The sequence below is a fragment of the Triturus cristatus genome, chromosome 3_1 (assembly GCF_964204655.1).
Source record: "Triturus cristatus chromosome 3_1, aTriCri1.1, whole genome shotgun sequence".
NCBI lineage: Eukaryota > Metazoa > Chordata > Amphibia > Caudata > Salamandridae > Triturus > Triturus cristatus.
Genome location: NC_140583.1, coordinates 643,148,999 through 643,164,666, shown reverse-complemented (window position 1 = coordinate 643,164,666; position 15,668 = coordinate 643,148,999). Strand labels below are relative to the sequence as shown.

Below are 15,668 nucleotides of genomic sequence, written 5' to 3'. Positions count from 1 at the left end.
CTCACACGGTGGGGATACAATTTATTGGTCCATGCAGGGTTCACTTCAGGCTGGAGAGGTACAGGTATTCTAGTCCGGAAAAACATCGCACTTATTCCCACCCGTACATGGGCGGACCCACAGGGAAGGTTTGCAGTTCTGGAAGGAAGCTGGGAGGACAAACCACTTAATGTAGTCTCGGTGTATCTTCCCCCGGCATTGGGTAGAGAAGCACTTACTGACTTAGGGAAAGTTTTGATAGATCTCCCCATGAGTACACTTATACTGGGGGGAGATTTTAATATGACTATGGACAACCACACGGACAGACATCCCCAGCGGCCCCTGACGCAGCCTAATACCCAAATGAAAGACTTTCCGCAGGCCATAGGCATGTCCTGCATTTACAATTCCTTACCCACTTAGCAGACATCGGACATTTTCGACAACCACGTGGCCTGCCAAGAGGTATCTCGGACCACTCTCCAATGGCGATTGAGCTCACTCATTATAACACAAGACACCGCAATACAATTATCATTAATCCCTGGCTGCTAAAAATTCCGGACATTAAAGAGACCCTGATTACGCAGACAGACCATTACTTTAATGAGAATGTCGGATCCATCGCCTCGACACAGATAATATGGGAAGCCTATACAGCAGTGCTTAAAAGACAAGCCTTAGCGCTTAAAATGGGATATGTAGGCAGCAGCACCTGCAGCTCTCTCAACTGGAGAGTGAACTCCAGCGCCTAGAGGCACAAGCTGCTTCCTTGCCCAGTGGGGACACGGCGCATCAACTACTTGTCAAACAGCTAGAATACAAAGCCCTGAAGAGGGAAAAGGCAAGGGCTAGATTACTCCATTCGCAACATAAGATTTATGAAATGGGTGATAGGACAGGGAGACTGTTAGCATGGTTGGAAAAGAGGGAGCAGGGGGAGCGTTGGGTCCTTCAATTGACCTTTGATGGGTCGGGACAAATCTCAGATCCACAAGATATCGCCGAAGCATTCACAGACCACCTAGAGAAGGTCTATACCCCCTCAACTAGTTATACAGCTGAGGATTCCTGGCAGCTGTTGGCTGACCTGCGTTTACCCACCCTTTCAGAGGCAGATCGGGACTTTATGGACAAAGATCTAAATGACGACGAACTCTGCATGGCCATATATGGTATTCAATCTGGGAAGGCAATGGGGCCTAACGGGGTCCCAATCAAATTTCTAAAGTCCGTGGCCCAACGGGATTGCGCGCCACCTGAAAAACATGTCCTTGAAGAGGGGATTCTGTCAGACGACCAACGTTTGGCCTCTATAGTTTTCATTCGAAAACCAGGAAAGCCAGCTGATAACTGCGGGTCCTATTGACCAATCTCATTAATTTACATAGAGGTGAAAGTACTGGCAAAACTCCTGGCTTCCCGCTTGGTATCAATAATCCATTTGTTGGTACATGCCGACCAATCCGGGTTTATACTGGGGAGAAACACAGCTCTCAACATTTGCCGCGTTAACAATGTCCTAGGGCGCCAGGCCTGTATTGAGGAAGATGCAGTAATACTCTCTTTGGATGCCTCCATGGCATTCGAATCTACAGAAGTGCTGAAGCGTCTGGGATTTGGCCCGAGATTTCAGGGGTGGATCAAACTCCTATATGTGGATTTAAAGGGCCAGGTGAGAGTTAATAACCGCACGTCTAGAGTGTTCCCATTGGGTAGAGGCACAAGACAGGGCTGCCCCCTCTCCCCCCGATCTTCTCCCTGGTTCTTGAGCCACTTGCAACCTGGGTGAGAGGAGACATCTCCATTCGAGGGTTGAAATGGGTGGAGGGGCATGAAGAAAGGATTTCGCTGTATGCGTATGCCATCCTGGTTCATCTAGTGTCCCCGTATGCTTCAATACACGCACTGTTGAACATTTTTAATAACTTCTGCAAATATTCCGGATATGCCATCAATTGGGCCAAATCGGCCGTATTTGTTCTTGGGGGTCCCGTCCCCAGGCTCCCTCGGGGATGTGAGATTGCTATAGCCTTAGACGGATTCTTATACCTAGGTGTTTACATTACACCGGAACCCCAACTTTTCTATGATAGGAACCTTGCCGTCCCTCTAGTAAGATTGCGTAGTGATGTCAAACACTGGAGATCTTTACCGCTCTCTCTACTAGGCAGAGCTGCTCTGTTTAAAATGCTGGCTCCCCCGCAATTCCCCTACCTCCTTCAAAATTGCCCATACAAAGTCCCTGACTCATATTTCGGAAGTATAGACGGTGAGGTCCGTCTGTTGCTATGGGACGGGGCAGCACCTCGTATAGCGCTTCATGAACTAACAAAAGGGTGGTATGATGGAGGGATTGCTCTCCCGGACATCTGACTTTATTATTGGGCCTCACAGCTAGTGACCATCAATCACTGGCTCTACCGCTCCCCAGTGGACCCTGCATATATGCTAGATAGATATCAAATGTGAAGGGAAAGCTGTTTGGGAGCACTCTATGCAAATATCTGGAGAGGAAGGTACGTGGACCCCACCGTGCAGACGGTCGAAATCTGGCGTCAGGCAAATAAACGCTGGGCTGGTCCGGGACTGCCCCCTCCTGCTTCACATATGGGAGGGGACTACAACACAGCTACAGGAGGCCATAGGGAAACAAATTACACTAACAACATTACTTGGGCTTCCCAATATCTGAGATGCTATGGATCTTACAGAAATAGAACAGCAATTAGCCACGCTGGGATACACGCTGGTCAAGAGGGCGATAGCAATAAAATGGGGGGCAGCCGAATGACCATCGATCAGGCACTGGGCAGCGGAAATTGATAAATGTATGGTTGCCGGGAAAGAAGTGTATAAATCCAGAGGGTGTCTCAAAAAATGGGACAGGAAGTGGGCAGGGTGGAACACGCTCAGGGGCGGCCTATGTATATCCCCAACGGTTGAAATGGACATGTAACGACATAATAGGCAGCTATGTGAATTGTCGACCTAATTGATAGGAAAAAAGTTTTACTATGACAACGCAATGCTATACTATGTATGACGAATATATTTAGACAAATGCTTTGTGAAGTTTGAATTCAAGAAAAAAAATTGAGACAGAGTACATTTCATTGAGTCTATATCTAGTTCCCCAAGGAAACGTTGACAACAAATGCACGCCCTTTTTTTCCAACGATTCTGCAGTTGGTCGGTTACATCTCCATTTAAGCAATGTGGTTTGGGCAAACTCCTGCATCAAAAGCTCATTGTCTCCCTGGAAGCTGAAAGGGCTCCTCTTCCAGCACTCTTTAGTGAGCAAGACTTTTTGATAAACAATCCGCCATTTTAGTGACTGGGGCCAGGTTTAGACCCTGATGGACATAGTACAATCTGTCAGGCTAATGGAGGATTTAATGTGTGACGTGTGGTTGCGCTTCTTATTTAGAGATTCCTGCAGGCCCAGCGCCATCTCTGTTGAACTGAACCTCCATCACAGCAGTTCTATTTTAAGTACAAAAAGTTTTGTAGATGGCCGCTGTCGGTTTTCACAGTTGTCATCCGAACTTTTAAAAAATTTTGTTTTTCAAAAACAATCTCCTAAAGTGTGAGTTTGATATCAAAAAAATAAATAGACTAATGACCTCCACAACCTTGGAGCTTTTTCTGTCCCTCACCACCAGGTTTTGCTTTAAGGTGGTGTACAGAAAATTCCCCCCAAAAAACCCTCAAGACTGTCAACTCTAAAAAGAACTGGTGGTATGATGGCTTTCACCCGGCAGCCCCTACTCTGTTAGACCTTCATAGGTAGCTTTCCGTTGATAGACCCAATGGGCGTCCATTGATGGAAAACTAATGGTCCTCCTTACTCTAAATAAGGCCATCAGTTTGGCGGACAGAGTATCTTCTCATGTTTGCATGTTTCATTGTGTGGCAAACTCTAAACCACCGCCTATGTCTCTTGTTCTTTTGGTAATTACATGCTTTTTGGGGGCGCATTCTCTACTAACTTTAGATCAGGAATTCTTCTTATCCTTTTAGATTGATAATTTCTGTGAACAGTCGATTCATGATCCATGAAGTTGGGGCCCTCTGCATCTTCCAACACGTTGAGCTCCTTAATATTGTCACATCGGCCATGGTTTTCAAAATACTCAAATTTCAAATGAAGGCATTCCATTTGTTTTTCCATCTTCTTATGTCGGATTCCAAAGTTTGTTCTTACAGGTCCAACACACTCTGGCTCATTTGGTCCACTGTGGTAGTATGCCCGCTGAGATTCCCCTGTGGATTCCTTTGAGTTTCTGTTTCAAATCTATCTCCCATTCCTTGTGCAAGGCATGCAAGTGAGTCCAGATCTTAGAAAAGGTGCCATTGCATTTTTTCCTGGACATTTTGGCCTTCTGCTGCTGCGATCCACGCCTTCAGAGTGGTACATTTCTTCCTACGGTGGGACTAAAGTAGTCACCAATGTCATTTTGTTAGTCTTTTTAACAAATATAACTCTTTCACTGGGGTGTAAAGCTCACCCGGTGCTCCTGAGCCCATGTGTTAAGGCCATGGCTTCAGCTCATCTTCTGTAGTATCTAAGAATCAAAACATCTTAGCAACCGACCTCCTCCTCTCAGATTGCACAAACAGTCTCCAGTTTCATGGTGACAATTAATTCACAGACCAGGTTTTTGGTTGCTTTATGTCGCTGCTTCCTCTTAGCCAGGGCTATTTCCTCTATTCACTTTATTTAAATTCGGAAGGAGGCCCTGTGAATTCATAGTTATCTGTTATCATCTACCCTGCACCTGGGATCTTTATCCATGGGGTATTGGTACAAGAGCCCCCTGACAAAAAGCAGCTGCGTTCCAACCCGCACAATGCTTTAATGGGATGGGCTTGTAAATCCCCAGGTTTCGGTGATTTCAAACCCTTCTATGGTGCATTCTGTGCTATGTTAACCTTGTATACATAGACGCTGTTGTGTTCCTCGGCCTGTGTTCTCATTAGCCAACAGACCATCTTGGGACTCAGATCAGTGCCACCACATCCATTAGTGTAGGTGCGTTTCTAAAGGCCTCTGTGTAAGGCCCCAGGAGTCCCACAGTGATACTCTCTCTGTCACTAAAATCCTCCACGTTCTCTGGACTCCGTGTCAGGATTAGCAAGGGAGAAGGCCCAGAATTCTAACAGGCTGGGTGTTCCATCCTGGTAGCTGCCTCTTTCCTTTGTGATGGTCTTTTTCACCATCTGCTTGTATGGAACATCATAGCAGGCTTCCACTCGCTCACCCATAGTTACCACCAATGGCATTGTTTGGTTGACATATGCTCAAATAAATCCTCTTCTAGCACTAAAGATGTTCTTTTTAATCATCTTGATGTCTCAATAGAGTCATCTAGATTGCTTGTCTCTGACCACTGTGCAAAGTTGAAATTCAAGTATTGTAATATACCAAAAACCATTCCAAAATGGCCGCTGATGTGCACAAATGTGTGAGCGCACATAGTAACCATCTTGTAATTATTTTTTTGTTATACTTTATAGTTAGTTTATTGTTCCAAGATGATGGACAGACATTTTGGAAGTAACTTAAGAAATAAAGCATATGCATGGATGCTGTGCAATCACAAAGAAGTGAGCTGCCCTCTGTAGCTGTGCAGCAACTGGTCAGTTGCAAAAATAATGAAACGCATTTTTAAAAATAAAACACACAGGAGAGGGGGAGTGGGAGGAAGAGGGGAATGGAGACAAAAGTGAAGCCGAGGAGTGAAGGCGGCTGTGACAAAGTGCAGCTACTAGATCCTTGCACAATCAATTTCATTTTGTTTTTGCAAAACAATGGAGTGGGGATCAGGACCGGAGGTACTGAAGCAGCAAGAGGAGAGCAGATGGCAAGAGAGAGGAAGGGCGTGCACTTCCATGAAGCACTAAAAACAAATGAAAAATATAGTTTCCTTGTTTGGCAGTGGAAGGATACAACCCATCCAGTTAAAAAATGTCCAAAAACATATGCTCCAAGAGTGGGTTATAAACAAGAATAGGGAGAAAAACCATCAAATTGGGAACATCAGACAGAGATGGTAAAAATAAAAGGCATCCAATCATAAGCAAGGGTCTGACCCAAAGCCTACTCTGTGTATTGCATTGCACAGATTCTAAAATAGGTCCTGAATAAGCACAGCTAAAGCTACCTGTAGGCATGCCCTAAGGTGCCTCTCCAGGACGACCTGTGCAGTACCAAGTGACTGAGGCTTCACACCACCTTTGGTGGAAGCAGCCCTACATCATTCTTCCTCTAAGATGGTGGAGGAATTCTTGCAAAGTGTAATATATGGTGTATCCCGCTTTGCAGGCATCCAGTGAGCTGCTTCATATCCTGTGCCCAGTTTAAAAAATAAATAAATTAGCGTAGTGATGTTGTACTGGAGGAAGGATGTGGGGGACACAAAGTACACTAAAACTTTTTGAGAGGGCAGGGTAGTGAGCACTGAGGATAGGAAAGGACAGATAAAAATAATATTAATGGAGAAAGATGAGTAGGACATATCCAGCTGCCTATACCTACACATCAATTTACATACTTCATCCCCTTACACAATTAGGTTGTCAGTCGCTTGATTGTTCCCCTCCTCATCCAATGCAAATGGCTGTCAAAGGCCATTCTCGAGCTACCCTCTTTTCGTACAATCAATTATCTGTTGCATATACTCATCTTCCCAGATTATAGATTCACATGACCAGGGTGCTCTACTGATGGCAGCTTGTTTATTCCCTCTGTTTTCAATTGTATATTTCTGGGCTTTCAGGCAGATGAAGGCGGTGGAGATAAAGAAGACAGCAGCTCAGATGGTAGCGATGACGACGACAGTGAATCAGACGACAGTGACGATGACAGCGATGAGGAAGAGGAGGAGCTGGAGGAAGAGCTAGATGAACCATTGTCCCTGGAGTGGCCAGACACCATGAGAAAACAAATATCCTACCTGTTCCTCCTGCCCATTGTTTTCCCTCTCTGGCTAACAGTGCCAGATGTACGTAGCCCGGTAAGTGACCCGAAACCATAATACCTGACATGCATACCATGGAATGTCCTCTGTGTGCTCAAATTGCTTGTCACGAATAGTCCGGTAAGTGACCCATGTCTTCATGCACACAAAAGTAAACATGATGTGCAGACTTGTAAGAGACTTGTGCACTAGCACCAAATGTTCCCTTTCTGCTCCAATCTGACAAGTGGCCTGTAGTGTGCCAACCAGCTACACTCCGCTCATAGTGGGTCACACGCATCCCAAGGGATTAAATAAAGGACACCTGACTATTTAGGGTCAGTGTGGTAGTACCCCAGTCAACTGGTGGTGGGCTTCGTGTGTTGGGTGTCTCCAGGAATCATCCCAGGCCTTGACACGAGGTCAGCCCTGGATCTTGCACTGGAGACGAGGTGGGTCTCACCCATCACATGTGCAGAGATGATCCACAGGAGGCGGTGTGCGCTGCTCTTTGGCCTGCGGCTGGCTCTACGTGGGTGGTAGCACCATTGCATGAGAGCTGGCCGAGTCACCGAGAGAGGATCGGTGTACGGCGCAGGCCTTCACAAGCTGCCATCGCTGAGAGGCAGTCGTGCATACCCACGATGCTGCCCCACGACAAGGGCAGAGGAAAGGTGTCCGAAGCGCAAGGATTCGAAGGATAAAACAAAAACATGTAGATCACAAGAAGGAAAATAAGAGATAACAATAAGGCAAAGATAACAAAAGTGTGTCAGTGGCCGATTGGAGGAACAGTGAGGGAAAGTGCGAGCAACCATTCAACATCGAAAGTGTGGCGCAGAAATGAACTATGACATCCGTGGCCATCACCGAAGTGACTAACTGAGGAAGGAACAGTTGTTTGGGGGGGAACCAACAGTTCCGGAGGTGCCATTTCCGGCGGAAATTGAAACCAAAACCACAAAAATATTTAACAAAGAAGGCTACATAATACAATGAGTAACACATGTGGTCAGGGGGAGTGGAGTAGGTCAGATCCAGACACAGCGAAGAATTGGTGCAGTGATTATCCAGAAATGTCGGTACCAGATAGAGGTGCAGGGGTGGCAGGTCCAGATCCGCTCATGCAAAACAAGAGTGTGCAAGCGTCAGTGGCAGCTCTCCCGCCGTTTAGCCAGCTGGGGGACCCAACGACCGCCGCACCGAGGTGGTGCCATTGGGTTGGGAGTCTCAACCATTACTTCAGGGCCATGTGGGAGACAGATGGCGTAGTCAAATGATCTCTCATGCTCCACATGTGTGGTGATGATCTGTATGACCTATTTGAGAACTTGTCAAACACTGGAAGCGATGAAAATTTTGACACACTGGTGACTTTGCTTAATCATCATTCCAATCAACAATTTAATCCGGATTATAAATGATTCAAGCTGCGACAGGCATGCCAGCTTGAGAGTGAATCAGTTTACATGTTCTTTGCATGGCTACGCAAGTTGGTCAGCTCATGCTCCAGCATTGAGAAACAGGATGAGATCAGGGCGCAACTAATACAAGGGTGTAAATCCTCCAATCTCCAAAAACTCATACTACGCCAGCCAGGCATCACACTGGATGATATATTTATACTGGCAAGATCTCATGAAGTGGCAGAAGACGCCTGCGGTGTCTGGCATGATCACAATCAAGGAGGAACAAGTGGAAGCTATACGATGGCGGCCGGTGAAGGCAAGAGGTGTTGACATTCCCAAAGCGGATAAAAAGTCATGTGGGAATTGTGGGATGGCCTGCTACGCGTGTACCCAGCATGAGGCAAAGAGTGTCCTTTAAATGCGGAGGATCCAATCACTTCGCTAAAGTCTACCACACATCTAAGGCATAAGACACTGTAGGCACAAGAGGGAGGAGACCAATGAACATGAGGCGTCTCTCCCTGGAAGACTTCGAAGAGGACCCTGGCACCCTCTTCAAAGGACGAAAGAGGGCCAGTTTGAGGATGAAGAAGATAAGGATGTGTTCACCATTTCTTTCAAAGGATGGAAAATCCAGAAACGCAGGCCACCGCCGATGTGTCACATCAATGTAAATGAGGTGTCTATAACAACCCTCATCAATACAGGAGCATCAGTCAATGTCATTGACTCTGAGCAATTCCAGAAATTGCGTCCAGGTCCAACGATCCTCCAGATAAAGGCAAGCATATATACATATGGAGATCTACTTCAATTGCGAGGGGCCATTGAGGTGGAAGTATCCAGTGGTGTCGTGAGGACCCGGGCCAAATTTCATGTGACTCAAGACGGCACTGGAACTGTACTAGGGTGTCACAATACAGAGGACCTTGGGCTGGTGTTCTTCGTCAAGTAACTCCATAAATCTCATGCGAACAACATACTGTCTAAATTCCTGCAGCTATTTCAAAGGCTGGGATGCCTGAACGGGGTACAAGTGAAACTTCACATTGATGAAACTGTGAGGCCTGTAGCCCTATGGCACTGAGGGGTGCCGGTTCACCTGAGGCCACAAGTGGAGAAAGAACTTGACCGCCTAGAAAAGGAGGGGGTAATTGAAAAGGTCACAGGGTCGATACTGTGGGTACCGCTGATGGTCATTGCCCCAAAACCAAACAGCCAGGGGCGATAAGGCTGTGCATTGACATGAGACTGCCCAACAAGGCCTTTCACCGCGAGAGACATACAACTCCCATCATAGACAAAATATTGGCAGATTTAAATGGAGAAAAATGGTTCTACAACCTAAATTTGAACTCAGGTTATCGCCAGCTCTCGTTGAAAGAGTCAAGCAGATGCATAACATTTTCCATGCATGTGGGGCTGCGCAGGTTCAAACAACTCAACTTTGGAGCGTCCTCAGCAGCTGAGGTATTTCAGGACACGATTAGAGAGGCACTTTCAGCTCTGATGGGTGTGGTAATGTCAGGGACGACATACTCATATTTTCCAGCACTTTAGAAGACCATCACACATGACTCAGAGCTACCCTACAGTGGCTGTCGGACTGTGAATTAACCTTCCACAGGCATAAATGCCTATCCTACACCAATGAGATAGAGTTCTTTGGCTACAAGTTTTCAGCTGAAGAGTAGACCTTCGAAAGATCAAGGTCATCAAGATGGCGGCCGTCCCAGGAAGTCCACCAGAAGTGGCCAGTTTTCAGGGCATGGCCAATTATTGTGACTGTTTCAATTCCCAGCTAGCCATACTCTCGTAGCCCCTGAGGGCGCTGACAAAAAAAAGATGCCCCTTGGGAATGGAATAGTGCAGCTGCAGGGTCAGTTGGTGAAATCAAAGACATTCTCTTACGGACGCCACCATGGCTTATTGTGGACAGCTAGAAGAATGGAACTGGTTGTGGATGCGAGTATCGTGGGGATCAGAACGGTCCAATTACAAATTAATAAAGAAGGAGAATGGGCCTCAATAGCCTATGTGAGCAGGTCTTTGACTGATGTGGAAACGCACTATGCGCACATTCAAAGGGAGGACTCAGCAATTTGATGGGCGTGCAAGCATTTCCATCTGTATCTATGTTGAAAAAAAATTCAAGTTGTTACTGATCACAAGCCCTTAGTGCCACTGTTTGCAGAAACTGCCCTCAATGGGCCGCCAAAGATAGAAAGGTGGGCGGTCCAATTACAACAATACTCATTTCAGGTGACCTACCGTCTTTATCTGTCAAGATACCCAGTAATGACCAAAGCCAGTCGCACACCTGAGGATGATCTAGGAACAGAAGACTTTGTGAGAATGGTCACAGAGAGCATGCCCCTGGGGCACGCTCATTGACAGAAATCGCAGAGCACACTAAAGCTGACAGGTGTCTGCAGAAAGTGAAGCTGATTTTAGCAGGACATCAGTGGAGATATTTCCTAGATTGAGTTCGATTTTTACCCTTTGAGGACCAGGAGACACAAATGCAACTATGGTGCTGTCGAGAAGAGGTTAGTGAGAGTGAGGAAGGGCTCATGCTACATGGGCATCAAATCGCCATACCCTGCCAGCTGTAGGAGAGGATGGTGAAGCTAGCTCATTGGGCTCACCAAAGCAATGCAAAGACAAAGGCAAGACTCAAACAAAGGTATGGTTCCCAGGCATGGATAAAATGGTCTATGAGAGAGTCAGGAATTGCCATGCTTGCATAATTACAGGAAGTGGACCACCTGTTGCACCTATCATCACGGAGGAAGCCTGCACCCAGCCATGGCCATCACTCAGCATGGACTTCAACAGTTTTCTCGATGACCGAATGACGCTGTTCATCATGGACAGTTATTCGAAGTTTCCGGCTGTGGAAGTGGTGAGTTAAATGGCTTTCCGTTGTGTGCAACCTGCCCTTGAGAAGATCTTTGCACTACTCGGTCTACCAGACAAAATCAAGACCCGACAATGGCCCGCCCTTACAGGGTCAAGAATTTCATGATTACCTACACCAGCTCAACATCAGACATCACCGCAAGTAAACGGTGAAGTGGAGCGGTTCATGAGAACTCTAAATAAAGCCCTGCGAATAGGGGTAGAGCATAGTAAAAATCCAGGGTGCAGCCTCAATCAATTTCTATATGCCTATCAGCAGACACCACATTGCACTACAGGGTGTGCGCCAAGTGACCTACTGATGAAATGTCCGGTACAAGACATCTTGCCTTCTGAGCCTCAATGCAAGCCCATGGTTCTCGAAGGAACATGTGGCTCAAGACCAAAGAAGGACCAACAATGAGAGGGCGAGCCAGGACCAAGGAGTGGTGATTACAGCCTTGCAGGTGGGCGATGGGGTGGTAATCAAGGATGCTACCCCAATGGAAGTTCGGGACTCCTTTTGAGAGAGAAGAATTGGAAGTTGTGAGGATAAAAGGAACCATTGTGACCACCAGAATGGGCAGCACAGAGGTCTCAAGAAACATGTCATGGTTCCGGAAGTTGCTAAGCAACAGGTCTGTCAGATGCATTTTGGAACGACGGGGTGGGATTCGGTCCACTGGGTGAGGGGAAGCCCTGAGCCGAGAAAGAGGAGGTAGCCCAGGCCATGATGGGCGAATGGCAACTAATGAAAGCCACTCATCTGAGTGCGCGGACATTAACCAGGAACAACCAGATCAGAATATACCACTGGCAAAAGGGGCCATCCCTATCATCTCAGAGAAAATCCTTGCCCCAGCCTAAGGCTGCGAGACAAGAGTGCAGAAAATCCAGGCCAAGAACAATCAGGGGCTGAAGAAGCCAGCTGTACAGTATCTGTTTTGTATTGACACTTGTTTCATTGCTTTATGGGGTTCAATTCATCATTTCTGTGTTTGGGGTTGTATGTTTTATCTGAAAGGTTATGAGGAATGTACTGAGCCACTCGGGCACACTACGCAGTCAAATGGTGTTGGGCTCTGTGTGTTGGGTGTCTCTAGGAATCATCCGAGGCCTTGACACGAGGTCAGTCCGAGATCTTATATTGCCGTTGTCCACGTGCACACATTGTGATATGCACTGCCCACAAAATGATCCTAGATCAGCAGGAGTTTTAATATTTCCTTGCTTGGCAGAAATAAACATGCTCATTCACACATTGTTTGATGTCCCCATTCTGGTAAGTGATTGAAGGGAGTCACCTGTCCACTACATGGGAGTAAACCCTTATCCCACGCACCACAAAGGCCGGGGGGGGGGGGGGCCTCAGGGGATAAAGTGGACTTAGACCATTCAGCGGTTTGTTCCAGCACCATCCAAGCGGTACTAGCATTGGTGATTTAGAAGCGTCGCTCAGGCAGGAGCCATGGCTGGCCTGGCAACGAAGATGGGCCAGATGATCAGCGCCCAAAGTACACACAGGTAGAGGCAATTGCTGAAAAAGAACTCATTTAAGAGTTGCACGCATCCACAGAACTTCACCCTCCCCACACCCGGTGGCTCAGGCACTCACAGGCCGGGCACGTGCGGACGACCTCCCCAGCACATTTCTGCACCTTGGATGAGGCACAGCACGCGCTAACCTTGAAGGCACTGGAGATGAGCGTGTCCAACAGGATCGGTAATCTGGAGAAGGTTGGCGGCCAGGGACATCTCAGTCAGCTGTGAAAGGGCCAACTGCAGATGCGAGGAGCAGCAACAGAGCACATTGGCTAATCCCTAGCAGCACGGACCACGACTGCAGCCATACAGCCAGAGAGGGTGCAGCTACAACAAAATGATAGATCAAGGGCAGGGATGAGGACCTTTACTGCCAACTGGGGGGTGCAGTCGACCCTAGGGACGGCTGCTAAACCCCCACTCTCTCACCGTAGGTGGCAGACAAAAGGGCAAGGCAGCAGTAGGGCGCGAGATTGTGACAAGGAAAAGACCAGCGAGTGACCAGGGAGTTTGGGTTCAAAGGGCCCAATCAAGACAGAGGGGTGTGGTCGCGAGCACGGCCAACCTGAGCTCAGTAAGGAATGCAGGCCTTACAATGATACTACGCTGTCCGGGAACGCTTTCTTGTTGTGGCCCCACTGGTGCCCCGCTCTTGGCCTCCGCAATTGCAGGCAACAATAATAAGTCGCGAAAACTTAGATGATTAATGTTCTGCCTGTAGAGGGGCTGGAGTTTTGTCAGGTGGATTTTTTGACTGATCGAGAGGTAGTGCAGGAGATTGATATGTCTGCAGCAAAGACCGTGTGTGTACAAGGCAGATCACAAAAGTGTATTACAAGAAATTAGTCAGTGAGCTACTGCTTTGGCCGGGAGATCTTGGTGTTACTTGCAGTTAAAAATTAAAAGCTTAATTAGAACAGCGAGGTGGTACCGGTCAGCAGAGAGGTGCATGCAACTGCAAAGTACAGATTAGTGTTATGATTTCCCCAGTCCTCGTTATCCTAATGTTGCAAATAGGGTTCAATTGGGTAGAGTTAGTGCTTATCCAGACAAAAACAATTCAGAAACTATACTGCCTATCAGTATGGATGGCTTCTTGTACGCGTCTGTCTTATGTAACACTGCCTATAAACTGATTTAAACACATATGCTTGATTGTATAGGTGTAAGGTTGGTGTAAAGTGCTCCGACACCCTACACTGGTAGGGAGGGAAAAAGTTCCACTACCTATTGCCACTACTAGCGCTGTCAATTACTGTATCCGCAAAGATACTAACCATCACACTGCTACAATAGACAGTTCAACAATCCATAAACTATAAGAATGGTTTGGACGACAGGTAAAGAGCCGACATGTAGTTACATAGGCTCAGTTACATTTCCCCCACTTGTGAAACTGTCTAAGAAGCAGATTCATGTATAGCTTAATGAATAAAACGAGCATAACTTTCAGACATGACAAATCAGGTTCCATCGCCCACAATGTTGGAAGGCAGGGAAGCTGCAAAGAAATTAAGAAGGGGAAATGCAGCCATATTCACTATTTAGAGGCCATCACCCGTGAAGCTGCGCTGCCTCTGAAAGTATGGAAGAATATTTCCTATCGGCAGGGATTCACGCTTGAGTCGGTAGTTCGCACTCGCAGGTTCAGATGCCACTGCTTGACTCTGCTGTGAGCAGACGCTGTAACATGCCACAACTGTCAGCAAGCACACTCATTGCATTATGTGATGCCGGAACCTGGCATTATTAAGTGATATATGGGTTCTGTAGTTTACATACACATGCTCTAGACGGGAAATGTACTAGTTCAATCTGGGGCTAGTTTAAGCTGGTATGAGAAGCCATACGACTTCAGTGGCTTCTGCGGTGGTCACAGCTTATATTTGAATGTTACTGCTCAGGCAGGGCCTTTCCAATGTGTCAAATAGCACAGGGGCAGAATCGGTGGGCAACAGTGCGGCACGTCTCCGGTGCAACCGCACCTGTGTTAACCGATTCATTTTTATTAGCGTTACTATTGTGAAGACATTTTTTTACTCAGCCACAGGGGTTACCAGACACACTTTATGACAATTTATTGGGGCTTTTTAATGATTACTCCAAGGCACCTTTCGATAGACAGAGGGCACACTGGGAAATTAGAGACTAGTTCACGATGTCCTAAGGAGCCACGTTATATCACGTGATAGTCGCAATTCACAGGCTCTAACTTCATCAGACTGGAGTGCTCTGGGCAGGGGAATTTCAATCAGCCTCTATGCTGCTGTTTCAAGGATACCGGATATTAAAATATTTCTTCATATTTCTGACAGCGGGGCAGTTAGTGAGAAAAAAAGTTACACGAGCAACGTGGTCAGTGGAGTCCCCGAGTTGCTCAAAGAAAGCTGAAAGGTTTCATGGTGAAGGGAGTTTAGGGTAGGTGGGAACCCAAACCTCATCCCAGCTGACAGGCTTTGCTTTCACACCCAATTAGAGCAGGGAGATAGTCATCTAAGGGATGGGTCACTAGTTTAAACCTCAACAGGTAAGGGCGAGTGGAGTCAGTGGTGAAGTAATATGGCGGAAGGTTGACACATAGGCTGTACTCAATCCGAGGCAAATGATCTGGAGCTACGTTGAGACCTGTTTAGAGGAGCTCCATCCTTGAGGAAAGGATAGGCGGAACAGAAGCAAGCGGTGAGCAAGGTTTCTCTCAATCCCTGATAGAATAGAGACAAACCTGGGCATCATCAGACAGCACCCTCTGAGCCGGATCACATTGGCATATTACGGTAGAGGCGCAGGAATCACACCAGGGTACATCAGAGCAAGATTCATAGCATAAGCAAACCTGGCCATGAGCCCATCCCATGAGCCAATCCAAAAGTAA

General features: G+C 47.0%; 1 protein-coding gene across 2 annotated transcripts in view; it reads left to right on the top strand.

Moving 5' to 3' along the window:
* Positions 1-15,668, top strand: part of SLC24A1 (solute carrier family 24 member 1) — a 186,326-nt gene that overhangs the window by 147,821 nt on the left and 22,837 nt on the right. For both annotated transcript variants that reach the window (XM_085646365.1, XM_085646364.1), the window contains one exon: positions 6,765-7,001. In XM_085646365.1, the coding sequence (XP_085502491.1) occupies positions 6,765-7,001 (237 nt within the window). The remainder of the gene's footprint in view (positions 1-6,764; positions 7,002-15,668) is intronic.